The sequence below is a fragment of the Phoca vitulina genome, unplaced genomic scaffold, assembly GCF_004348235.1.
Source record: "Phoca vitulina isolate PV1807 unplaced genomic scaffold, GSC_HSeal_1.0 scaffold19, whole genome shotgun sequence".
In the NCBI taxonomy this organism is placed as follows: domain Eukaryota; kingdom Metazoa; phylum Chordata; class Mammalia; order Carnivora; family Phocidae; genus Phoca; species Phoca vitulina.
In genome coordinates, this window is record NW_022589722.1 from 26,965,604 (window position 1) to 26,991,905 (window position 26,302).

Genomic DNA, 26,302 nt, shown 5'->3' on the forward strand with positions numbered 1-26,302 from the left:
GCTTGAGATTCTCTTTCCCTCTCCCTCTACCCCTCACCCCACTTGCTCGCAAGAGCTCATGCTCTCGCTCTCTCACTAAAATAAGTAAATCTTTTTTTAAAAAATGTATTAAGCTAAATCTAATCCTTAGGAAAGATAAGACAAACCCATATTGAGGGAAATTATCCAAAATAACTGGCCTGTAATACGCGAAACTGCCAAGGCCATGAAAGTCAAGGAAAGATCGAAAAATCCTTTGAAAACAGAGATTAGAAGTCTCAACAATAAAGTGCAACATATAATTCTGAGAACTAGATAGCATTAATGTATCATTCTTAGTTTCCTGAATTTGGTGGTTGTATTGAAGAGACTGTCCTTGTAGGAAATACACAATGGTGCTGAGGCCACAACACTGGAAATCATTTCAGGAAAAATGTACTGTACTTGAAATTTTCCTGCAAGTTTCAAAATTTTTTTTAAATTTTAAAACAGGGAGGGAAGGAACACAAGAAGGTTATTCGTAAGTACATTTAGTTTCTCACTTTCCAAATTCTAGTTCACTATTGGAAGGTTAACACCAATTTATAGGTACAAAAATTTAATTTAATGCTTTCAAGATTTAAAACACACTAATTCCCTGCCCAACACTACAAACTGGACTTTGTCAGTATAGGCTTTTATGTTGCCAAGTAGGGCTAGTGCAGAGACCTTCCTCATATGGAATCTCCAAAACCCCATTCATAATTCTCTTAATTGCTCAAATTGCTTTGAGCAATAGTTATTAAGCACCTGTACAAAAAACTGGGTGCTATGTTCTGAATTCATTGAGAAGAGACGTGCATCCTGTTCACTTCATTTAAAGTATTTACTGAAAAGCCATGTGCCATGCACTGTGCTGGAAATTATAACACAAAGGTACTCCCTTTGATCTTAAATTACCATAAAATGAAATAATAGTGTCAAAAAATGCTTCTTCCTAAAGAAAAACAAAAATACCCCAAAACGTATTTGTTGAAAAGATCATTGTCTCCCTGGATCCTCACTGAGCCAAAAAAAATTCTTTATTTCTCTCTGCCCAATTTAAAAGGTTGTTAAATAAATTCTTAACACCAAATAAAATTTTAAACTATAAATAGTAAAAATTCTCGCAAATAGATTAAATAAACTGTTCTTCAATGTCTAAGCCTGGACACCTACGACTAATCTAGTATGAACAGAGAAGAACTCTGATATGCTTTCAACTTGAGGAGCCCTTATGGTAGGATTAGGCCTGGGAATATTTCTGGACCCACAAGTCTCCACATTCAGCCCAATCTCCTATAATCCTGCACTTAAGAAGGCTGACATAAAGGCAGAGAGAAATTGATGCGCTTCAAGCAAAAGCCTCAAAGACTACAAAAATTTTAGCTTAGATTAAAATAGATAACGAAAACTTCGGAATAGGGCCCCTACACGTGCCAAGATGCTTCATCCTATACTTAAACCAAAAATTTAGGATGCCACAAGAAAAATATAGCTGGACTAAAAAAATAGAATTACCTATGTGAAACGTTAAAAAAAAAAAAAAGATAGGTAAGTATTTTCTGGAAATAATGTCTGACAATATTTTCCAGACATTAAACTGGAATTCTCTACGTAGCCATAATCACTCCAGCACAAGTTACATTGTTCTTAGAGTTGTTTTAGCTTTTTCTTCAAAACTCCCTTTTTCCTCTCAGCAGTGGAACAAAACATTGTATATACTCAGTATCACGTTCAGTCTTGGCATCAACCACTTCTTCCTGTGGTATACACGTCAGCTTTACCTGGAATTCTATAAACAATTTAATTGCAGGCTCTTTCCTCTCATAAGTAAATATAAGAGATTAAAAACATATAAGTATCTCAAGTGAAGGATTTGGATTATCAACTTATTCAAGAGAAAAAAAAAACTACTAAAATCTAGGCCTGAACTCCTAGTCCTGAAATTAGCATCTTGTAGGTCTTCCCCTTACAAAACAGTATTCTTGTTAACTATTATCAACAAGTTTTTAAATTACTGCAGTAACTGTAAGTGATCTCGGAATTTTACATTTATAACATGAGCAAAATCTTACCATAGCTAGAAAACTAGTGGAGGAGAAAAACTGAGAAACTTCTTAGAGGGAAAATATCGTACCACTACATACAGCGTTAGTAGATTTTAACAAGTTTCTTTCTTAGAAGAGTTTGTTGAAAGAAATATTCTTTAAAGTGTATGATTAATTATGGGTTCATCTTCCCCTATAAAAGTATCACTAAAATAGATCGATGTTTAGGGTAGTACCTCTAAGGAGTTACATTGCTTTGCACTGTCGCTATTATCACAATGAGGTGCGATTTGTGTGTCATTTAAATTCCTCACCAGTAGAAGTGATTTTTTAAAAACCGTCTCGGGGAAGACTCCCTTTTTCCCTTAAGTTCTCCTTCAATATGAAGAATATTAATCTCTATTAGACAGTAAATATCAAAACAGATTTCTGTATTTATTCATCTGTATCACTAAATAAACTGCACTTACACGGTTTCCTAGCATCTGGCACAATGCCTATTCAATTAATTCTGTGCACGTACCGAAGTACTCTAGATTTAAGGATAACAAGAATAGATCATGGTAACATGCTGGTCCTTGAAAAATCATTTTTTTTCAAATGTTTAGTGTAATGGCACCAATATTACGGAGGTACCAATAAGTGATTCCCAAAATAATTCTACGCAGTTAGAATCGCTGTAAATTTAAAAGTAATCTAATAATTACCATTTTATTATAACTCATTACGTAACAAATTATCCTTATGAAAACACTATTTTTAAAGACACAGTGTGTAAAAGAGCTATGTGCCACTGCGACCTAAGCAGGACATGAGATTTCAAGAAAACAACTCCACGCGAAAGCGAAATCTTGCAGCTCCCCCGCCCCACGTCTACAGTGCCCAAGTCCGTGCAATCTCTGCTTTTATATTTCGCCCAAGACACACCCCTAACCACCTCAAGGTGAGAGAACCCAGCTGTGCCTCCTCCTTCCCCACCTCTGTACTATCTAAGCTTCCCAATCCTCCATTAGACCCCGAAGTCGCCTCCGGTTCCTGGCCAGGGAGAGCCACAAACAAGCGGCGACTCGGCGGCCCTCGTGGCGGAGCTCCCCGTTCGTCCGCCCCACGCCAGCTCCCGCCCAGCTTCCCCTCCGGCCGTCCCTCTTCCCACCCCCAACGGTCCTCGGCCCCGGTCTCACCTCTCCACCCACTCCCGCAGGAAACGCATTTCCTCGGTGTGCAGAACGCTCGGATCCTGCTTACACATTTTCACGAAGGCCCGAAGCTCGCTCACTTTGCGGGGGTCCATGGTCCAGAGGCGGTGAAAGGCGGCAGGCGCGGCTTAGGTTGCGGCCCGATTCCAAGCCCGGGCACTAGCTCAGCGTGATCGTGTGGAAGGGGGCGGCTGCCGCGAGGCAGAACAGACTAGAACCTCCCCGGCTGCTGGCTCCGCCTACCCAACGGTCTCGTGACCCCGGGTCCTACGCCCGTTCATTCCTACTCCCTCCGCCTCTGCCCCTGCGCACTTCCTAGAACCTTCTAGAAGTGTGGCTGTTCACGCTGTTGCCTGCCTTTCTACAAATGCATTCTTGTATTCTAAATCTGAGCGAGTTCTCTGAATCAATCCCCCCACATGGTGCTTTCAAGGAGACGGGAAATATCAGCCCCTGCAGGGAATCATTTAGTTTCAGACATTCTGTTCGTGTGGGCATTAAGTGGAGCACGACGACAGGACAGCAAACGGGCGCTCCCGCAAGGACGTCAGTCACAGCTCTGGGCGTGACGTCAGCATTCAGCGCCGCTATGGAAGGAAAGCCCGCCGAGCGGCGCTGGCCGGAAGGGGAGGGGCACTTGGCCTGGTTTCCTGGCGACGCAATTCTGCGGACGGCCACTTCTCCGGCTACTTTTCTCTTTTACGTTCTGCCGCGTGAGCGAGGCCGTCATGCTTTGGTTACTCTCAGCAACTAAGCTGGTTCCCGCCGTAGCAAGCGCCCGCTGCCTCTCAGGTTAGATTCATCTCCCACGGTGTCCCCTCCGGGGCTTGCTCTCTGAGAAACCTGAGGTGCCCCAGAGGGATCCAAGTTGGTCTCAGGCGATCTCTGGTTCGGCGGACCCTTCTCCTGCTGGGGCCTCCACTCCCAAATCCTTTGTGCGCTCCTCGGATTTCTTTACCTGCTGCTTCTGGAAAAGGGTGGGCCCTGTGTTCTCCCTACCGTTGAGGTATTCTGGGAAGCCGGAATGACTGCAGAGAGAAAAGTGTGTGTCATCCCCCAGAGGGGCTGTCTTCAAAGTTCCTCGGACTCCTAGAAGTTGTGTCAGTTTTCACTTGCGTAAATAACGAAGTGTCTCAAATCAAGTAGCTCGTGTTTCTGTTAGGTTACTATAAAATCCCGTTTTCGTGTTTTCAAAGAGTTGACTTGAGAGCTGGTTCCAGCATGTACAAGAAACATGTTTAGTAACACAGATCCTTTGAGCGGTTCCTCTCGGAATGCTTGGAAATACTCCCGGGGCTTTTTAATGTCTGAAAGCCTTGTTCGTAAAGGCAAGATGAAGGAATCCAGGAATAATGGGGACCGTTCTTGTAGGGTGTACTCTATCGCGAACAGTTAATCTGATGAACATAAACCTCGAACAGTGAAAGCTGAATCAACTACCTTGCGGGCGGATCTGCCATTGGATCATATTTCAGGGTTTTTGGCCAGTAGGTGAACAATGTGTGAACCAGAGCACATGCTTGGCGTGTATTTCTTTCTTTTTTTATAAAGGTTTTATTTATTTGATAGAGAGAGACCCAGCGAGAGAGGGAGCACAAGCAGGGAGAGTGGGAGAGGGAGAAGCAGGCTTCCCACGGAGCAGGGAGCCCGACGCTGGGCTCGATCCCAGGACCCTAGGATCATGACTTGAGCCGGAGACAGACGCTTAAGGACTGAGCCACCAAGGCGCCCCTTGGCGTGTATTTCTTACATTGATCTACTTTAATGAAAGTGGGATGGTAATTATAAGATTTTTTTCCTTAAAAAAGTAAAAACCACTGTCCAGTGCACAGAATTTGCTCTTTGATTCTAATAGTTAAGTTGCAGAAAGCTCTTCTCCATAGGAGTAGATGAATAGATACGTAGTCTTAATCACAGAAGCCACAACCTATGATTTAGAGCCGGAACCATCTTTTGCTTGTGACTCTTTTTTTTTTTTTTTTTAACTGAGGCTTTGTGTAAAACCTTATTAATGAAAGTGTGTGTGTGTGTGTTTTTTTAAGATTTTATTTATTAGAGAGAGCACAAGCAGGGGGAGCAGCAGAGGGAGAGGGAGAAGCAGGCTCCCTGCTGTGCATGGAGCCCAATATGGGGCTCAATCCCAGGACCCTGCGATCATGACCTGAGCCACCCAGGCGCCCCATGGAAGGTTAACACTAGACATTGGATTATACATGCCAAGGTCTTTGAAAAATATATTCGTTATGCTTCATTTTGCCTTAAAGCAATAAGTAAATTTAATCATTTCCTAACATTAACACCATGATATATATATTGGTGTTTTGAATGGATGATCTCCTTGGATCTTCACAAGTCCAATAAGTTAGGGCAGTTACCCTCATTTTACTGAACTGAAACCAACACAGGATCACAAGTTGCAAGTCAGCAATTTTAGTTGTATAATTGCTGTCTACTGCTTTTTCTGTTATACCACCAGTAGGTCTTAACTCTGGCTTATTAGAGTCCTTTTGGAACTTTTTATTGAGCCAAAAAGAATGTTCTCTTCATTCAATAACTTTAGTAGTCACTGTGGATGAATCTCCACTTCCCTGGAGTTGCTCACTGTCATGTCAGGGTGATAGACAAGCAATAGATAAATGACGGTATAGCAATAGATTCTAAGAGTCTTGACTCAAGTGGCATAGGGGCTCAAGAAAGGCAGTAATGGGTTGTAAAAAATGTCATTTGGGGATTTTACTAAGTTTCAGAGTTCGAAAATTTTATTCTCTTGATATGCTCATAGATAGAACTTTGCATGTCTGTGGTGCTCTTGGTTGCCATTCTTTAGAAAGGCTCTGTAGTACAGAGTATTGAGTACAATAGGAAACTTTCTCATCTGTGAGAGTCATGCAATCCTAAAGTGAAAACATTGAATAAAGAATACGTAATTTTTTAAAAGCCTGTTTGCAGTTAATTCATTCAACAAACATTGAGCACCACATGTGAGCATGGAGCATGGTTTCTACCATCGTGGTAGACAAAGAAGCAAGTAATTGTAATATAACATACTAAATTTAGTAATAGTGATGGGGAAAAAGAAAAAGTGATAGATGTTTCCTGGCAGCAGGGAGAGGCCAAGAGGAAATGTGGGCATGCCCTTAAACATTAGGAGACATTTGAGACTTGAAAAAGGCTTTTATCAAGCAGACTAGAGTAACAGAGTCATTCTGCCAAAGGGAGCATATGCAAAGGCATGGAACAAAGCTTTTCAATCCTCAGTAAGCCTGGAGGAGCTTTTCAGAAATCTGTTCGTAGGCATGTAGTAGGTGTTACACCAGAATGGTTCTGTGGTCAGATAAGTTTGGGGAGTGCTGCATTTCATCATGTCCGTAATAGACTAATTCTAAGTCTCCAAAAAAAAAGGTATTTGGCAGTAATTTGCAAACTGTATTTGACCATGGGGCCCTTTTTCTGTGGTGAACTGGTATCCCTTGGAACACATTTTGGAAAAATTTGGGTTCAAGCATAAGGTGTAGGAAGAGGTGATTAAAAAACCAAGTTAGGGGGCGCCTGGGTGGCTCAGTCATTAAGCGTCTGCCTTCGGCTCAGGTCATGATCGCAAGGTCCTAGGATTGAGCCCCTCATCGGGCTCCCTGCTCCACGAGAAGCCTGCTTCTCCCTCTCACACTCCTCCTGCTTGTGTTCCCTCTCTTGCTGTGTCTCTGTCAAATAAATAAAATTAAAAAAAAAAAAGAAAAGAAAAACAAGTTAGGAAGAAAAGCTGGTGGCTGGCTCATTAAAGGTCTTGTATGTTCCCATTCCTCTAGGCAGTGGGAAACCATTGGATAATTTTAAGCTATTGAGTAAGATTAAATCTGAATTTTTAGTTATCTGTTTAAGAGTGGAAAAATGGACTGGAGGGCATGTTGTTTGTTGCATTCTTAAATTTTCAGAGACACTGGGTTTTGGTTTTGTTGTTGGAAAATTGGGGTTTTTTTTCAACTCTGAGTAGTCCCAGATACATGACAGATAAACTTTACCAAACACATTTTATAAAAGTAGCATTTAAAATATTCTAAGCTGGGGCACCTGGGTGGCTCAGTTGGTTAAGCATCTGCCTTCAGCTCAGGTCATGATCCCAGGGTCCTGGGATTGAGCCCTATGTCAGGCTCCCTGCTCAGTCGGGAGTCTGCTTCTCCCTCTCCCTCTGCCACTCCACCTGCTTGTGCATGCTCTCTCTCTCTCAAATAAATAAATCTTTTTTTAAAAAAATAAAATACTCTAAGCTCTTATGACTTTATTTTCTGAAAATAAGTTTTGTTCATTTTTTTTATTTTTTTAAGATTTTTATTCATTTATTTGAGAGAGAGAGCTTGAGCAGGGGGAAGGGTGGGGGGAGACGGAGTAGCACACTCCCCGCTGAGCAGGGAGGGGAGATCATGACCTGAGCCGAAGGCAGACGCTTAAGCGACTGAGCTACCCAGGTGCCCCCTGAAAATAAGTTAATGCAAATCGTTAGCAGTCCCTCCTATAGACTCCACCGACCAACTAAAAATCAAACAAAATTAAGCAAAAGCTCACATTTTACTATAGCAGTCATTTAAAGAGTAGTTGTTACTATCTTTTGTGGTTTCCAGATTTGTTACATTGCTATATGCCACTGAACTGTATCTTGCCAAAGGTGATTGGGTTTTAGTTTTGCTAGATTATTTGCTCTCATCTTTTAGTCACATTAAAATGTGCAGTCATTACATTTCTAAGATATAAAAGATTAGAATAATATGATCAATAGATCGCTAAAAAAAAATTTAATGGCGAGGAATATGCAGAATGCAAGTCAATCCAAGAAATTCTTTTCAGTCGATAAATTCAGGAATCTCAAACGTAGCACATCCAAAACTTAACACCTACATTCCTATTTCAGATAATGGCATATCCCTTCTCTCAGTTGCTAAAGCGAAAAACCTTGACTCCTATCATACCCAGTATGCAGCCTGTCAGTAAATTCTGCTTGGCCCTGCCTTTAGACTATATCCAGAATGTGATCACTCTTCACCACCCCTACTTCTACCACTCTGGACCAAGCGATTACCGTGTCTTGTCTGGATTCTAGCAGTAGCCTGATTTCCCTGCTTCTACACCTGCTTACTTTGAGTCTTTTCTTAATGACAACAGCCAGGGGTGCCTGCATGGCTCAGTGGGTTGAGTATCCAATTCTTGATCTTGGCTCAGGTCATGATGTCAAGGTCGTGAGATAGAGTCCTATGTCAGACTCTTCACTTGACAGGGAGTCAGCTTGAGACTCCTTCCTCTGCCCACCCTACTAAAATAAATCATTTAAAACAAACAAACAAAAAAAAACGATAACAGCCAGAGTGGGCCTGTTTGAATGTATCAGATTATGTCACTCTTCTGCTCAGAGCCTCAGTGGCTTCCTGTCCCACCTATAATAACAGAGTCCATACTGTGATCTAGCAGTCCCTGCATAATCTGACCTCCTGTTACCTTTCTAACTTCATCTGCTTGTTCTCTTAATTGTTCACAATGAACTCCTCTGTGAGCCTCGGACACACCTTAAACATCTAGCCTTAGAGACATTTCACTTGCTGTTCCTTCTGGAATACTCTTTCACCTCATATTCACATGGTTAACTCCTTTACTTTCTTTACATCTTTACTCAGATGTTAACCATCATTTTTCTCTGGCTACCTTAGTCTTGTTTGTTTTTTGTTTTGTTTTTTTTTTTTTTTAAGTAAACTCTACCACCAGCGTGGGCCTCGAACTCACAACCCTGAGATCAAGAGTTGCGTGCTCTACCGACTAAGCCAGCCAGGTGCCCCCCTTCTCTGGCTACCTTAACTACAATTTCAACCCTTGTATTCCAAAACTTCTGTCCCCTTTTATTTTGTTTTCTTTAGCACCTATGACTAACATTATATTTTACTTAGTATTTGTTTATTGTCTTTGCCCAGTTTGTAAGCTCTGTGACAGCTAAGATTTTTGGTGTTCGTTCATTACTATATCCCAAGTACCTGACAAATAGCAGGTACTCAAAAAATACCATTGAATGAATGAATGAATAAAAATCATGGGCTGAAAAGTAATATATTTTGAAAATAAAATAATTAGAGGAAGCTAAGAAGTAATTATGTTGAAATTAAATTCATTTAAAATAAGCAAATGTCTGCATTTAGCTAAGACCACTTGCTCAATGTCTGATGTATCTGTAACTAATTTTTCTTCCATCGTAACCCTAAATTACATTGGCTAAAGCTGGTGTTTTAGAGTAATGTCTTTGTAGATCCTGTGTACATAGAATATAGTAAAAAAGAAAATAGAAAATTTCGTCTGGAGTGATTCACTGTAGGCCTACCATACATGAAATAGCCACATTGCTCTGAGAAATCCAGGATAAGTCTAGTTTTCTTTTTTAATTGTGGTAAAATACACATAACATAAAATTTACCATGTTAATCATTTTTAAATATACTTTGTGAAACAGATTTCTAGAACTTCTTCATTTTGGAATCTAAAAGTAGACCCATTAACACCTCTCCCTCCCTTGTCCTGGTAACCACGATTCTACTTTGTTTTTATCAATTTTTTATCTCATGTAAGTAGAATCATAAGGATTCGTCTTTATGACTGGCTTATTTCATTTACCATAATGTTTCAAAGTTTACCCATGTAGCATGTAACAGGATTTCCTTTTTAAGGCTGAATAATATTTTACCATATGTATGTTTATTCATCCATTGATTGGTATTTGGGTTACTTCTACCTCTTGGCTATTGTGAATAAGTTCTGTAAACATGGGGGTGCAAATATAATTCTAGCTATTTTTAACTTAAAATATTTCATGCTTTAATTTTTATTTATAATGTATTTATGTGTCAAATGCTCTGCCTCTATTGGTAAAATTTCATTTCATGAATAATTATATAGTCTGAACCTGTGTATCTTAATAAGTTTTTAGCTCTTAATGCTATACACATTTCAGAAGTTTGCACGGTAGTTTCAAATAGATAAAAGGAATGAAATAGATCATAAGCTCTGCTAAAGAAAAACTCTATGATTTGTAAATGTTTAGCTCTAAAAAAAGTAAAATGGTATTTGCTGTTTTCCAAATTCTTAACATCACTGTCACCACAAACTCATCTTTTTCTGATATACCTAATCCAAACAACCTTTGACCAAATGTCCACAATGCTGCTAAACGTGTTAAAACATAATCTTAGTATAGTATTAAACAAATGTTATCTACAGAACTCTGATTAACCAAAACACACAGAGAGTCATGTTCAATTGTTATATGAACATAATGTGTCTGAAGAGTCAATTTAACGATTCCTTTTGGTTGACTTCTTCTGCACCTCTTTACGCTTCTTTTTTTTTCTCTTACCACCTTCTTTGAATCCTGCTGAGAAAATAGAGGGATTCCAGTTGCTGGTGACCCAAGGTATATCTTGCTCATCATTATCCACAAAAGTATATTGAGTTACATGTTTGGGGCTGTAGGACTTTGGTGAATAATTGTTGAATAACTTTCTTCTCCAACTGCATTCTTCTGCAAAGCCCTCTTCATCTGCCACACCATTTATAAGGAAGGACTTCAACTCACCATCATCGTCAACTTCTTCTCTTTCTTGATCATTCTCAGTAATTCTCTGTGTATTTGTATTTCTGCTATTACCAATCTTACCTAAAGCTGTAACAGATATGTAGTTGCTCATCCCACTATCATCAAATGCCAGGGAGGAGGATGAATTAAGGCCCTCGTGGCCCAGTGAACCATATGGTGTATATCCTGTATCATATGAAGAAAATCTTTCAAAAACTGGATATTTACTAGAGGTTCCAAAAAAGGATCTTGTACCTCTGCTTCCATGGGAGCTTTTTGGACTATTTAAAAGGTCCTCAAGTGAGTCTTCAAAGAAATGAAATGAAAATGGGTCCCTTTCACCAAAAATTTCTCTAAAGACATCATCTGGTTTACGGAATGTGAAGCCATATTCAAAAGAATCATCAAAATGACTGCTGCCTCTACCATTTAATCCTTCTTGGCCATATTTATCATAAATGTCCCGTTTTTCATTATTTGATAATACCTCATATGCCTCAGCTACTTCTTTGAATTTTCTCTCAGCTTCTTCTTTATTTTCTGGATTTTTATCAGGGTGCCATTTAAGTGCCACTTTACGATAAGCCTTTTTAATATCCTCAGGTGAAGCATATCTCTGCACTCCTAGAACTTCATAGTAATCCACCATGTTTTAACAGATTGTTGAAAAGGGGTTTTCTGGGTCTGAGTAGTGAGAACCGTAGTTTCCTCTCAGCTCAAGCTCTCCTGGCGGTGGTGGTAGAGGCAGTAACCGCAAATAGGCACATTTTTACATTGAAGACAATGTTAGACACTGCTAGGAGACATTAGGACACTGATTATGTGGCAAGCAGAGTTACAAGCTTATGTCAGAGAGGTTTGCATTATGGTGTCATTCTGGGGTTGGGATAGGGACTAGACCTTCCAAATAGAGCTAGTCTAGAGTCATACCAGACCATCCTCTGGACTATTTCTCCTATATTCTCCTGGAAGCCTCAAACAATGCCTCATAAACTAGTGGGACCTGTTGTTGATGTCCACAGCATGCCCCTTGCATAATATGACCTCTAGGCTACTGAGCCTTAATAACTTGTTTCCCAGTTCTGTGTTTCGTTTTGAAAAATGAAGAAATCGTGAACTACATGGAAAAGTATTCAAGTAGATGACATTTTTGTTTATTTGCGACAAGAGGCAATTCGATAGGAAATACAACTCGATTACAGTATAATAAGGACTGATGGGGGAAGCCCTGGATGCTAAGCAATCATGAGAGACACCTAGCCCAGACTTGGGGTGTTTCAGGGAAGGCTTCCTGAAGTAGCGTAATACACAAGCTTTCTGCATGCCAGTATTGAATGATTTGAGATGACAGTGTCTACCCACTTCCAAGTTTACTACTTTAAAACATGTAGTTAAAGATTTTGAAAATTGTACACTTACTTGTTCAGTATATAATTATTGAATGTCTACTTTGTGTGAGACAGTTTTAACCACTGATGTTAATAGTATTGAACAAGAAATTCTGATTTTCATGGTTTACATTATAACGGAATATAAATAATAAAAAAGAAAACAAAATAATGTGATATGTGCTCCCCCTCAAAAAAAAAAAAAAAAATGGTAGTGTGATTGGGGCAGAGAGCTACTTCAGATTGGTTTTCAGTTCTCTACAGTATACCTGTCTACATGTATGTATGAATGGCATACACATGATGCCACTGAAAATAATAATAATGATAATATTGAACATTATTTGAGCACCATCTTTAGGTCAAATACTATACCAAGTGACTTACACACAGTTTCTCGTGTAATTGTTAATAGCATTCTAGGAAAATAAATATTTTGTGCCCATAAGAAACCTGAGGTTCTTAAAGATAAACTTGTCTAAGGCTACCTAGCTTATTAGTGAAAAATCTGATATTTGAACTTGAATCTATCTGATTCTAAATTCTATATTGCATTTCCTGGACCAGGATTTAAGAGTTCAGGTTTTAGACATTCTACAAATATGTATTAAGAACCCGTAATACAGATAGGAGTTAGAAAACAGAAAATTCCGCTCTCGAGGAATTTATATAAGAAACACTGAAAAACCAACTTCAATAGAGTGTTAAGATATTACACAAGGATTTGCTTCTAATTATTCTCCCTCCCTTGATCTCTCACCCGTTCTAGCTGCTGTGCCATTATCTCTGATCTCTTGGCAATTGAACTTCTCAAAATTATTGTCTCTGCTTGATGTTTCTGCTTTCTTCCATCCTATTTTGTTGGCACACTCCAATCTGGCTTCTAAGACTACTCAGTCTTAACAGAGATGTAATTGACATATATGTTTAAGGTGTACAATATAATGATTTGATATATGTATACGTTGTAAAATGATTACCAAAAGAAGTTTAGTTATCATCCATTACTTCACACAATTACATTTTTTTTTCTTGTGATAAGAACTTTTTTTTCAAGTAAACTCTGTGCCCAAAACGTGGGGCTTGAACTCACGACCCCGAGATCAAGAGTCTCGTGCTCTACTGATGGAGCCAGCCAGGTACCCCATTTTTCTTGTGATGAGAACTTTGAAGATCTTTGTTTTTTAGCAATTTTCAAATATGCAATGAAGACTCGTTAGCTATGGTCACTATGTTGTACATTACATCCCCCAGAACTTTATAACTGGAAGTTTGTACCTTTTGACCACCTTTACCCATTTTGGCTTCTGTCTTTTATATTCTACTAAAACTGTTCTTGTCCAGGTCTCCAGTGACTTCTATGTTGCCAAATCCAGTAGTTTTCCTTTTGGCCTCCTTGATTTAGCAGCACTTGACACGGGTGAGCACTTCCCTCTATTAAGACACTTGTTTAACTTCCTAAATACCACATTCCTCTAGTTTCTTCCTTTTTCCTGTGCTTTTCCTTCTCACACTAAAATGTAACTAAACTTGATCTACACAGTCTTGGTAGGTAATATCCAGTCCCAAGGCTTTAGATACCACCTATGTGCTTATGAAATCTTAATTTATATATCTAGCCTGTTATTTTACCCCCTGAACTTCAGATTGACTATTTGTACTCTTTTGGAATATCCAATAAGTATCTCAGTCTTTGCCATTTCATTTTAATGGTGTAATCATTGAAAGCCAATCGTTCAAGCCAAAAAACCTGAGAATCATCTTAATTTCTTTCTTCTTTACTCTCTGCATCTAATCAAAAGGCAGACTGGTTGACTCTTGACCTTAAAAATATATCCCAATCTAATCACTGGGGAATAAAGTCAAATAACAAATAATCCCTGCCTTCCAAAAGTTTATAATAGACTGGCAATCTAATTAGGAATTACGTGCAGTGTCATAGGTATTAAAACAGAATTAAGCATGAGAGCATTGAGGAGGGGCATTTGCATCAGAATCAGCAAGGATGGGGAATTGTAAGAGAAGGCATCCTAGAGTAAGTGATGTTTGAGCTCACAGAAGCAGGCAAAAGCCATTTTAGACAAGAAAACTGTTTTCAAAGGTAAATACTGTTACAGTACAGACTAATTAGCTGGGGCTCTTCAAGTGTGGCTGGAATAATGTTTTTTTGAGGATTATTAGGCGGAGGAATGGATAGGAGCCAGATCATGAAGGGTGCTAAGCTAGGGTTTAAAGTTCATTCTGAAAGATAGAAAATTCTAGATATATAGTGTTTGTTTGAGAAGCTGGAAAGTTAAGGACAGATCCTGAATTTAAACCTGAGTTGGCTGACAATATCTTTGAGGACATTGAGGCAAAGGACTAGAGGGATACTTTGGAAATAGTATAGCTATAGAGGATGAATTAAAGAAGAAGGACAAGATCCAAGAAAGGCGGGCGCCTGGGTGGCTCAGTTGGTTAAGCGACTGCCTTCGGCTCAGGTCATGATCCTGGAGTCCCGGGATCGAGTCCCACATCGGGCTCCCTGCTCGGCAGGGAGTCTGCTTCTCCCTCAGACCCTCCCCCTCTCATGTGCTCTCTTTCTCATTCTCTCTCTCTCTCAAATAAATAAATAAAAGATCCAAGAAAGGCATACCAGTTTGGAGACGTAGTAGTCCAGGTGAATTGAGGAGGGTCTATACTAAGGAAATGGCCCTACTTTGAATCGAATTGGATTTTAGAAATAGGACTCAACATTACCAGTTTTGCTACCAACTAATTATGTGACGTTTGGGCAAAAAATCCTGTTTACTTAAATGTAGGTAAAAGTATTGTTTATTTACATCTTTTAGACTTAAGCTTACTGTGCTAGAAGTGGTCCAAAATAGAAGGATTGGGTTTTCTAGTATTAGTTCATATAAACATAAAAAGAGAGAGAATTGGTTAACTTTTTACATTCAGTTATTTTACTGCCACACAATAGTGTAGACAATATAGTCCAATGGTTATGGGCTCTATAAATAGATTGTTCAAATCCTAGTTCTGTCTCAGTAATTCTTCATCTTGGGCAAGTTTCTTAACCTTCCTGTGTATCTTTTTTTCTCATCTTTAAATGGGCAGTATTGTAGTAACATCTACCTCAAACATACATGCTACTATTTGTTTAAAGAAGGGGATACCAATAAATAGATGTGGTTTCAACAAAAAAGTGATAATAGTGGTTGTCTCAAGGAAGGGGTACAGGGTAACTTGGGGAAAGGTGTGGGAGGAAGGCTTTTCCCTGTAAATCTCTTCTATATCTTTTGAACTTTGATCCATATGAACATGTTACCAGTTCAGAAATTAGTTAAAAATTTAGAATTGTACTTACTTCACACAGCTATAAAGATTAAATAAGTTAATATATGTAGAGTACTTAGAATACTTTCTGCAGTATAAACAGTAAATATTAGCTGTTACCATGATCATTATTATCAATGATGCTGGGATTTGGAAGTATTAAATACACTGTGCCTCTACTATTTGTTGTAATAAGGAAAAATGGAGCTTTATGCTATATTCTGTGAGCTTTGATTAGGACAAGAGTTTGCTGGGGTGCCTGGGTGGCTCAGTCGGTTAAGTGTCTGCCTTCGGCTCAGGTCATGATCCCAGGGGCCTGAGATCGAGACCTGCGTCTGGTTGCCTGCTTAGCAGGGGAGTCTGCTTCTCCCTCTCCCTCTGCCCCTCCGCCTGCTGGTGTGTGCGCTCCCTCTCTCTCTCTCAAATAAATAAAATCTTTTTTAAAAAAGTTTGCTTACAGGTGAAGAAAGCTCACATAGTTCTTTTTGTATTCCTTTTCTTCATAACACTCCAGCCCAGTCACTCCACCAGCACAGTCTTGTACATGGACAACCCAACCCATTATCATCTCCTCCTTGTGCCTTCTGTATTTTCAAGAAACAGAAATATCAAGGATCAAATAACTAAAAACCAAAGTGGGCCAAAAGCTACTATGCGTTGGGGAAGGTCATTTCTGCAGGTGTTTGCAAGTAATACTGTAGGGAATCTGATGTTTGGTTGAGGCAGGGGTTGTTCTCAGGATCCCATTATGCTCTTAAAAATTATTAAGCATCCTCATATTCCCTCCTTCTCTGAACTAGAGCTTCCCTCAGTACAGAGATAGCATTTTAGTGCAGTGTTTTCCAGTGGCAAGTTGTAATCTTAGTAGGTCATGGTATTAGTTTCCTGAGGTTGCCATAACAAATCACCACAAACATGGTGGCTTAAAATAATAGAATTCTCTCACAGCTCTGGAGGCCAGAGGTCTGAAATCAGGTGTCAGCAGGGCTGTATTCCTTCCAAAGGCTCTAGGAAAGAATCTGTTCTTTACCTCTTCAGCTTCTGGTGGCTGTAGGTGTTCTTTGGCTTGTGGCCACATCACTCTATAATCTCTGCCTCCATGGTCCCATTACTTCCTACTCTTCTGTTTTCTCGTCTGTCTGAAATCTCTCTCTGCATTTCTCTTATAAGAGCACTTGTCATTGAATTGAGGACCTACCCAGATGGTAAAGAATGATCTCCTCATTTCAAGATCCTTAATTACATCTGCAAAGACACCTTTTCCAAGTAAATTAACAGGTTCTGGGGATTAAGACGTGGACATATCTTTTGGGGGCCACCATTCAAGAAATTGCAGTAATAAAATCATTGTAGTGTACTGAGAAACTTTTTAATGGAATAGGGCAGACAAATATCAGTCATAGAATAATATTTAGTGAAATTTTTCTTAAAGATTTTATGTATGTATTTGAGAGAGAGAGAGTGCGGGGAGAAGCAGAGGGAGAGGGACAAACAGACTCCGCACCAAGCATGGAGCTCGACGCAGGGCTCCATCCCATGACCCCGAGATCACGACCTGAGCTGAAATCAAGAGTCAGACACTCAGCTGACTGAGCCACCCAGGTGCCCCTAGTGAAATTTTTATATATATCATGTTTATATGTCTGTGTATACTAGGTTATCATGTAAAATATATTTCTTACTGTGGATCTTGGTTTTAAAAGGTTGAAATCCACTATCTACTATAACTGCATTATTTCACAGGTAAAGAAATAGCGTAAAGGAATTATGTAACATGTCAAAGTCACATAGATCATAGAACTGGCACTTTTTTCTACTATACCATTGCTAGCTTTAACTCTTTGTCTTAGATTGCCTTTCAGAGTGCGTACTTATTTCCTTCATTTGTCTCTAAACTCATCTTTTTTTACTTATTTTGAAAATATCAAACATATAAGTAGATGGAATAGTATATAATGGACTCCCATGTACCCATCACCCAGCTTCAACAGTTACCAACTCATGGCCAGTCTTCTTTCATCCAAAACCCCTTTCATCCTCTCCCCAATCCACCCCACTCCTGTGTTATTTTGAGACAAATCCCATATTGTATCACTTCATCAGTAAATATTTCAGTTTATATCTCTAAAAGGTAAGGTTCTTCCTTTTTAACATAACCACAGGGGCGCCTCGGTGGCTCAGTCGGTTAAGCATCTGCCTTTGGCTCAGGTCATGATCCTGGGGTCCTGGGATCGAGCCCCACATGGGGCTTTCTGTTCAGTGGAGAGCCTGTTTCTCCCTCTCTGCTGCTCTCCCTGCTTGTACGCGCCCCCCCACTCACAAATAAATAATTTTTAAAAATAACATAACCACAACATTATTATCACACCTTAAAGAAGTAAACATTACTTCCCAAATCCATCAAATATGCAATTATTATCCAAATTTCCAATTTTTTCATAAATTAATAAACAGTGTAGTGGATACTTGTTTTACAATTTGTTGCTTGAATCAGGATCCATATAAGGTTCACATAATTGATAATAATTTTTAAGATTTTTTTTTTAATCTACAGATTCCTCCTTCCATCTCTTACCACCCCTACCTGCCATAAAATTTATGTGGAAGAAACAGAGTTGTTTGTCCTGTAGTGTTCCCACATTAGGACTTTGTTGATTGTGTTCCTATGTTGTCCTCTAGCTAGTTCCTCCGTCCTCTGTATTTCTGTAAATCACTTGCCTCATCTTTTTAAGCTTTCAATGTATATAGACTGGGCATATTTCCTAATATGTATTCTGTACATTTTCTAAAGCTAGATTCCAGGAAATATTTGTTTTTCCTTTTTCTCATTTTTCACTGTTCTTAACTATTTTCATACTGCCCAGAAGCCTTTACCATTTTGTCTTTCTAATCATCCAAGAAGCTATAATTTTTTTCAGTAATCCTCTGTAAATTTAATTCAGAGTTAACATTTAAGACTCCTAACTCACCAAATGTATACACCTCATTCATACTACATAGTCCCTACAAAAACCTTTAACTTGATCCAGACATCACATCCTCCTGTTGTAGCGATTGTATGTTCACAAGGAGATTGTATAGTACTGACTGTGTTGTTGGGATCAACAGAGAACACCTACTGAGCAACAGGGTGGAGGGATAAGAGCAAAGATTTTGGAGTTTAATAAACCTAGGTTTTGGGGGGGCCTGGGTGGCTCAGTCAGTTAAGCATCTGCCTTCAGCTCAGGTCATGTTCCCCAGGTCCTGGGATCAAGCCCCGTATAAGGCTCCCTGCTCAGTGGGGAGTCTGCTTCTCCCTCAGCCCCTCCCACTGCTGGTGTGCACTCTGTCCCTCTCTCAAATAAATAAAATCTAAAATAAAAACAACCAAAAAAACCCTAGGTTTGAATCCCAGCTTCCCCAGTAATGTGTAACATGGCACAAATTACTTCTTTGAATCCAGTTCCTTGTTTGTAAAAAAGCCATGATGATGGCAGTTAAAATCCTAATTCCGTAATTTGGTATACATACAAAGCCTTTCACTGTCTGATCCTTACCTTTCTAATCTTTTCATCTTCCTCCAGCAACACTGACCTTAAACTCTTTTCGCCCCTACACACACACACACACACACACACACACACACACACACACACAGTGCCTTCTATGCCTTCCCTTTCATAATCTCATTCATAACACCTTCCAGACCCGTTTCTCTTTCAATTGACTGATTTTTTAAAAAAGATTTTATCTTTAAGTAATCCCTACACCCAACATGGGGCTCTTACTTAAAACCCAGAGATCAAGTCGCATGCTCTCCCAACTAAGCCAGCCAGATGCCCTTCACTTGAGTAATTCTTATTCAGAGTAGGCATCCCCTGCTTCTACAGTCCCACACCAACACCTTTTGTGTGCTTCTCTGTGTTCCCCAGAGCACTGTGTGCCTATCTTTGTCTTTGTACCCATCCCACAACATTGTATTAGTCTCTGTGCTCTCAAAAAAACCTTGTGAATGAATCCACCATGGTGTTCACCATGTAGTGTTACAGTGTCGTTTTGTTTTACCTCCAGTAGACTGTATATTCTTTAAAGACCACAGCAAAGACCTCCTTATGTCTTTTTCTAGCATGTGTTCCAGTCGCATGTTTAAATCTTGTTGAATGAATGCTAATAATAGTGTTTGTTGTATACCATGATTAAGCATTTTTCAGACATGATTTAATCTAGCTCTAACATTTCCAAGGTTAAATGAGATAGCATGTGCATATTTTCTCATACTTCACATATTCTCAATAAGAATGTTAATTCTCTTTTTCTGAATTTTATTTTTTTATTTTTATTTTTATTTTTTTAAAGATTTTACTTACTTATTTGACACAGAGAGAGACAGCAAGAGAGGAAACACAAGCAGGGGCAGTGGGAGAGGGAGAAGCAGGCTTCCCGCCGAGCAGGGAGCCTGATGCGGAGCTCAATCCCAGGACCCTGGGATCATGACCTGAGCCGAAGGCAGATGCTAACGACTGAGCCACCCAGGTGCCCCTCTTTTTCTGAATTTTAGGACACAGCTTCACACTACTTCTGTGAAATACCCTCACCCCTTCCTTGCTTTTGTTTGTTGCCTTCCTTCTGTTCCCATAGCTCCTTATTCATACCATAGTCATACTCTATGTGTATGTACCTCTGTTATACTGCAGTAGACTGAGGTTGCTAAGGGTAAAAATTATCTCATTTTTGTATTCCTAGGGCCCAACACAGGCCCTGACTGGCACAGAGGAAGGGCCATAAAAATATTGAAGGAGATCCTAACTTGCATTTTTCTAGAGCATCCATCTGCTGGAGATAGATCAATGTATACATACTGTGAGGACTTTCTGCATAATTGTTCCATTTCACTTTATTTTTCCTTCAGGATGCTTGTCATGTTCTCAGCGAAGGTACTCCCTCCAGCCCATCCCAGAGAGGAGAATTCCAAACCGATACTTAGGCCAGCCCAGCCCCTTTACACACCCACACCTCCTCAGACCAGGTAAGCCCTTTTAACTGTAATAACTGTCTCTCTCTTTAGATGCTTTACTTAGAACTGTGCTATCCAATAGAATTTTTTTGATGATGTAAGTGTTCTAGATCTGTGCTGCCCAATACAGTAGCCACCAGCCACAAGTGGTTATTGCATACTTGTAATGTTGCTAGTACAACTGAAGAACTTAATGTTTTATTTTATTTTATTTTTTTAGTTAACTAAATTTTAAACTTAAAAAGGTACATGTGGCTAATGGTACTGTGTTGATGGCACTATCTAGAGCAATAAATACAATAAGCCTTACAATTCAGAATTATCAATGAAAAGTATGTATTTCAGGATATTTTAAAAGAAAAGTTACATTACTTTCTAAGACATAGTTGCTAGTCAGTCCAACGATTGAATCCCTGTAAACTGCTATGTTAAAGACATTTTAGAAAATATGTTTTTCTTGGGGCACCCAGCTGGCTCAGTCAGTGGAGCATTAGACTCATGATGTCAGGGTTGTGAGTTCAAGCCCCGTGTTGGGCATGGAGCCTACTTAAAAAAAAGAAAACATGTTTTTCTTGAGAGTGCTAAATGCTCAGTTCCATTTAACAAAAATATTGCTAGGTAGATTATATTAGATTTCCAGATTTGATTTTCACAACTTTGAGAGGTGATAACAATGATAAAGAGACAGTTAAGGGGTGAACTGTGGTAAATGAATACCATTCCAAACAGGTAGGTAGGGCAAAACCAAATGCTTTATAGAAAAAGCAGTCAGATTTTCAAGGGAAATTAATTGTTGCTCCTGCCATGGGAAGTTAAATCTGTATTTATTATGTAAGTATATAGACTAATAATCTAAATTGCCTTTAGAAATATGTTACTCTTTCACTATCTCCACTCAGTGAATGATACCAGTGTGTCTCTCAGTGAGGGCTTCCTTTTGCTGATTCTTCATCAGACTGGAATTCCTGCTGGGAAATCGGCTGAGACTCAGGAAATGCAGCTCACCACTGAAATACACAAGAAATCAGAGTTTTTCAAAGCTGTAAGGTAAGCTTACTAGCATTCCAGTTAGTATTAATTTAAGTATTTCTCTAACCTATCAACCTACCTATAACCTCATTTAAAAAAAAAAAAAAGTTGAATTGACATTGAATTTTACCAGCTTTGAAAATTACTGATTTCTCGTGGTGAGATATTTTTACATGGTGAGCTGCATTTTCTAGGCCTTGAAACTAGTAACCATATTGTCAAGATGATAGCCTCTATCTAAACTGTTTTCTATGTGTGTTATGTGCATAACTGTATAAAAAATGCTTGTAAATAAATATACATGATACATATTCATAAATGTATTATGCTCATATCAGCTATGGGGGGGAAAGAGATGTCTGTCTTAATTTTTACTCTTCTGGACATAGGGTTTTTTTTTTTTTTTTTTTTTTTTTAAAGATTTTGTTTATTTATTTGACAGAGAGAGATACACAGCGAGAGAGAGAACACAAGCAGGGGGAGTGGGAGAGGGAGAAGCAGGCTTCCCGCAGAGCAGGGAGCCCGATGCGGGGCTCGATCCCAGGACTCCGGGATCATGACCTGAGCCGAAGGCAGACGCTTAACGACTGAGCCACCCAGGCGCCACCTGGACATAGGGTTTTAGACATTGGGGTAAGAGAGGTTAGAAGTAGATGGAATTTTAAAACAGAATCATCAGTGTTAAAGAAAGCAGGTATACAGTTTTTGCCTTATGTAAGTATCCAAAGTATTAATCAATTGTCTTTCTCTAGGTAGACATGGAAGTGTTAAAATGATTACGGAGTGGAGAAAGAGTAAATTATTGAGAAAAAATAAAAGGCATGTAATATTTTTTTAAAATAAGTTTCTTTTACAGAGGCAGTCAGTTGGTTAGTTTGGAGTATGAAATTATATCATCTGTTACTTGGTTTTCTTCAAAAAGTTTCATGTTTGGCATAGCTATTTTCCCAGTACTTGGAAGTACTTAAAACTTTTGGGAAATAGCTCAATCCTTTCTCTATTACACGAGGTCCATATGTATTATAGAAATATTAGAGAATACAGGTAAAAATATTTTTTTAAAAAATTACTCATAATTCCATTGCTCATAGAAAACCACTGTTGAGATTTTGGTATATGTATCTTTCTAGACTTATTTTTTATATAGAAGTATGTGTGTCTGTGTGTGTGTGTGTATACACATGTGTATACTTTGTATACCAATCAGTTATTCCCTAAAAATAAATTCTTAGAAATGAAATTACTGGGTCAGCTCTTTCTGAATTCTGGGGAGCTGTTTCCTCTCGATTTTTCCTGGCCATATCCACCCAAGTTTCCTGAAGCAAGAGTAACCTGGAAAATACTCAGCAGAATGGCTCAGAGATAAAGGAATTCTAACTGTGCTACTACTGCTTGAGATGGAAATAAAAAATCAGACTGATTCCCCCCAAGGTCTCCTAGTGATTTCTAAAATTTATTCCCTTAAAGTATGTGTGTATTTATTTTTAAGTAATCTCTAGGCCCAACATAGGGCTTGAACACACAACCCCAAGGTCAAGAGTCGCATGCTGTACTGCCTGAGCTAGCAAGGCACCCCCCATTTCTTCTTTTTTAACATTGCCATCCCGGTGCTAAGGACTGTGTCTGTAGAGACAGAAAATGTCCGTTCATCCTCCTTGATCACTAATATGCCCACCACTTATCACCCAAGCAGGAAAAAGTGATTCCATGCAGGAAGGCAAGTGGCATTCTGAGCTATATAGTGTGAATCTACTTTTTTTTTTTTTTTTTAAGATTTTATTTATTTATTTGACAGAGAGAGATAGGGAGAACAGGAACACAAGTAGGGGGAATGGGAGAGAGAGAAACAGGCTTTCCACCAAGCAGGGAGCCTGATGCGGGGCTCGATCCCAGGATCCTGGGATCACGACCCAAGCCGAAGGCAGACGCTTGATGACTGAAACACCCAGGTGCCCCGTGAATCTACTTTTTATAATATCTGTGCAGATAGATACTTACATAGTTCCTGGACATTGACACAGGAGTAATGCTGTCATTAACAGAACAGCAAGGTGTTCAACTCACATAAACACTGCAACTTAGCAGAGAATAGGAAGAACTACTGCCTAATGAAGCATTATTTCCAAGAACCTATATTTCTAACATTGTTACATTCCTGGGCACATTTGATTTTGGAATATGTGATGTAGTTTATAGCGCTTTAAGAAAGAGAGTTGGGCTTGTCAGAATGACTTGTCCGACATACCCAGAACCACTTGTTTTTCTTTCAACTACAGTATTGAAGAGATTCATTGGGAAGTATTCAGATTATAGCTGTGTGACCCCACAATTTGAGGGAATGCTTTTACCATTTACCTGTTTGTCCCTTATCATCAAATATAATGGCTGAGGCTATAGTTACTGTGAAGTATAATATTTAAAGTGATGAAAAGGTTGGTTCTAGAGTGGGTGCTGGATAATAATTCCTGAATCTTCTTCCCTTAGACAATTAGGTCTCCATCTTTCAGTCATAGTTTAGTTGTGGTTCTGCCTTGAGCAAGGGGTATATTTTTTTTTCTAAGTTTTATTAAAATGGTTGACTTCAATATCTAAAAGATCAAGATTTATTTTGGTGGGGTAAGATTTTTATACTATTTAAAAGATTAAAATATACGTCCAAGAAATGACAGAAATTCCAGGTGGTCTGAATCTGCCTAGACCACTGGGTGAGCTTTTTAAAAATATACATACATGCCATGATCCTATAGACTTAACTGAATCAGAATCTCAAGGGTAGGGCTTAGGCCATATGTTTTGAAGAGCTCCCTGGGTGTTTCTGATGAACACCACTTGCCTAATGGGTACTCATTCAGGTGGGTGCATGAGATGCCTAAAACCAGATCTTTGGCCACAGGTCACATTTTGAAGCAGAGTGCCTTCCCCATACCTCTCTTACATCCTCATCCCCAAACACTCAGTTCTTAAACTCACTCATAGCTTTATCATCACCACCATCACAGAGTTTACTGAATGATGACTTTACATTTATGTAGCCGTTTCAAAACAGTTTTTATAGGTTACACCTGATGAGCAGAATAGTAGTATAAAAATGTTTTGTATTCTAGAGGGGTACCTGGGTGGCTCAGTTGGTTAAGCGTCTGCCTTCAGTCAGGTCGTGATCCCAGCGTCCTGGGATTGAGCCCCACGTTGGGCTCCCTTCTCGGTGTGGAGTGTGCTTCTCCGTCTGCCTCTGCCCCTACCCCTGCTCATGTTCCCTCGCTCTCTCATTTTCTCTCTCAAATAAATAAATAAAAATCTTAAAAAAAAAAGTTTTGGGATGCCTGGGTGACTCAGTTGGTTAAGCCTCTGCCTTCATCTCAGGTCATGATCCTGGGGTCCTGGGATGGAGCCCTGCATCGAGGTCCCTGCTCTGCAGGGAGTTTCCTTCTCCCTCTGCCTGCTGCTCCCCCTGCTTGTGTTCTTGATCTTTCTCTCTCTCTGTCAAGTAAATAAATAAAATCTTTAAAAAAAATTTTTTTTGCATTCTAGAGATTTTAAATTTAAGTTCAGGGTCTAATTTTTTTAATAAATATTTCACCATGAAGTCTACCTGTATTTTTTTTTTTTAAAGATTTATTAATTTGAGAGAGAGTGCACACATATGAGCTGGGGGGGGAAGGGCAGAGGGAGAGAATCTTCAAGCAGACTCCCCACTGAGCGCAGAGCCCGAGGAGGACAGGTGCTCGATCTCACAACCCATGAGATCATGACCTGAGCTGAAACCAAGAGTCAGAGGCTTAACTGACTGAGCCACCCAGGTGCCCCTACCTATTTTTTAATAAAGTAATATATTTTCTTTTCTCACTTCCTTTGTACCTATGGAATTTTTTAAATGACCACATTATTTGTATTGATTGTGCATTTTCCTCTTGTCTTCATTTTCTGAAATAGATTTTAATGCAGAATAAAGACTGGAGTGGTTACATGTATAAATTTACAGGTGACTAAACCTATATATTTAACCTATATGTATGGTGTTTGTTGATTACTCATTTCAAGTTACCATTATACTGATAATTAGTTTATAGAAATTCCATAAACTGCCATCTAGTGCAGAATTACGGAGTATTTCTCTCTTTTTTAATGCTGGAGAAAAGAAAATTGGAGATACAATAATTTTCCTGTGGTTTAAATACTGATACATTAAAAATAAATGACTTTTCTATTTCTCTTTAACCTTTGTGCATATTTCTCATTCATATTGAGAAAATCTCTGAAGTAAAGATTAGCAAGAATCTGCTCTAGACAAGAATCAGGAATCTTATAAAGAACTGAATAATAAAAAGCTTCTGAATCACATGAGACTCCTTCTTATTGTGGGAGAAAGCCAAAGACTTTCAGGGTTTCTATGTAAATATTACTTTGATAGGGATAGTGGTTGTCCATGTAAAGTTTACTCTTTCAGTGTCCTGCCTGGCTTTGGATTACCAGAACGACATCTTTAAGTATAATTCTTTTTTTTTTTTTAAGATTTTATTTATTTATTTGTCAGAGAGAGAGAGAGAGCGTGCGCACACAAGCAGGGGGAGCAGCAGGAAGAGGGAGAAGCAGGCTTCCCGTTGAGCAGGGAGCCCAATGCGGGGCTCGATCCCAGGACCCTGGAATCATGACCTGAGCCAAAGGCAGACGCTTAACAACTGAGCCACCCAGGGCACCCCTTTAAGTGTAATTCTTTATGGTGGTAATAATTG

The 26,302-nt window shown here is 39.2% G+C and overlaps 3 protein-coding genes across 5 annotated transcripts in view; 1 reads left to right on the forward strand and 2 right to left on the reverse strand.

The window, feature by feature from the left end:
- ST13 (ST13 Hsp70 interacting protein) overlaps window positions 1-3,536 on the reverse strand; it is a 29,300-nt gene extending 25,764 nt beyond the window's left edge. The window contains exon 1 of the mRNA XM_032416205.1: window positions 3,230-3,536. Coding sequence (XP_032272096.1) covers window positions 3,230-3,339 — 110 coding nt within the window. The 5' untranslated portion in view covers window positions 3,340-3,536. The remainder of the gene's footprint in view (window positions 1-3,229) is intronic.
- Window positions 3,537-3,881: 345 nt separating this feature from the next.
- The window catches only part of XPNPEP3 (X-prolyl aminopeptidase 3), a 72,679-nt gene continuing 50,258 nt past the window's right edge, over window positions 3,882-26,302 (forward strand). The window contains exons 1-2 of one of the 3 annotated variants that reach the window (XM_032416207.1): window positions 3,882-4,036; window positions 20,439-20,555. In XM_032416207.1, coding sequence (XP_032272098.1) covers window positions 3,973-4,036; window positions 20,439-20,555 — 181 coding nt within the window. In that variant the 5' untranslated portion in view covers window positions 3,882-3,972. Of the gene's footprint in view, window positions 4,037-20,438; window positions 20,556-21,350; window positions 21,591-26,302 lie in introns of those variants that run through there. The other 2 variants (XM_032416208.1, XM_032416209.1) reach the window with 2 other exon arrangements.
- Window positions 10,160-12,184, reverse strand: DNAJB7 (DnaJ heat shock protein family (Hsp40) member B7). The gene has a single exon (XM_032416210.1). The coding sequence runs from the start codon at window positions 11,491-11,493 to the stop codon at window positions 10,564-10,566; it is 930 nt and encodes a 309-aa protein (XP_032272101.1). The 5' UTR covers window positions 11,494-12,184; the 3' UTR covers window positions 10,160-10,563.

Coding starts and splice junctions, on each gene's coding strand:
- DNAJB7 (XM_032416210.1), bottom strand. CDS start 11,493: ATGGTGGATTACTATGAAGTTCTAGGAGTGCAGAGATATGCTTCACCT.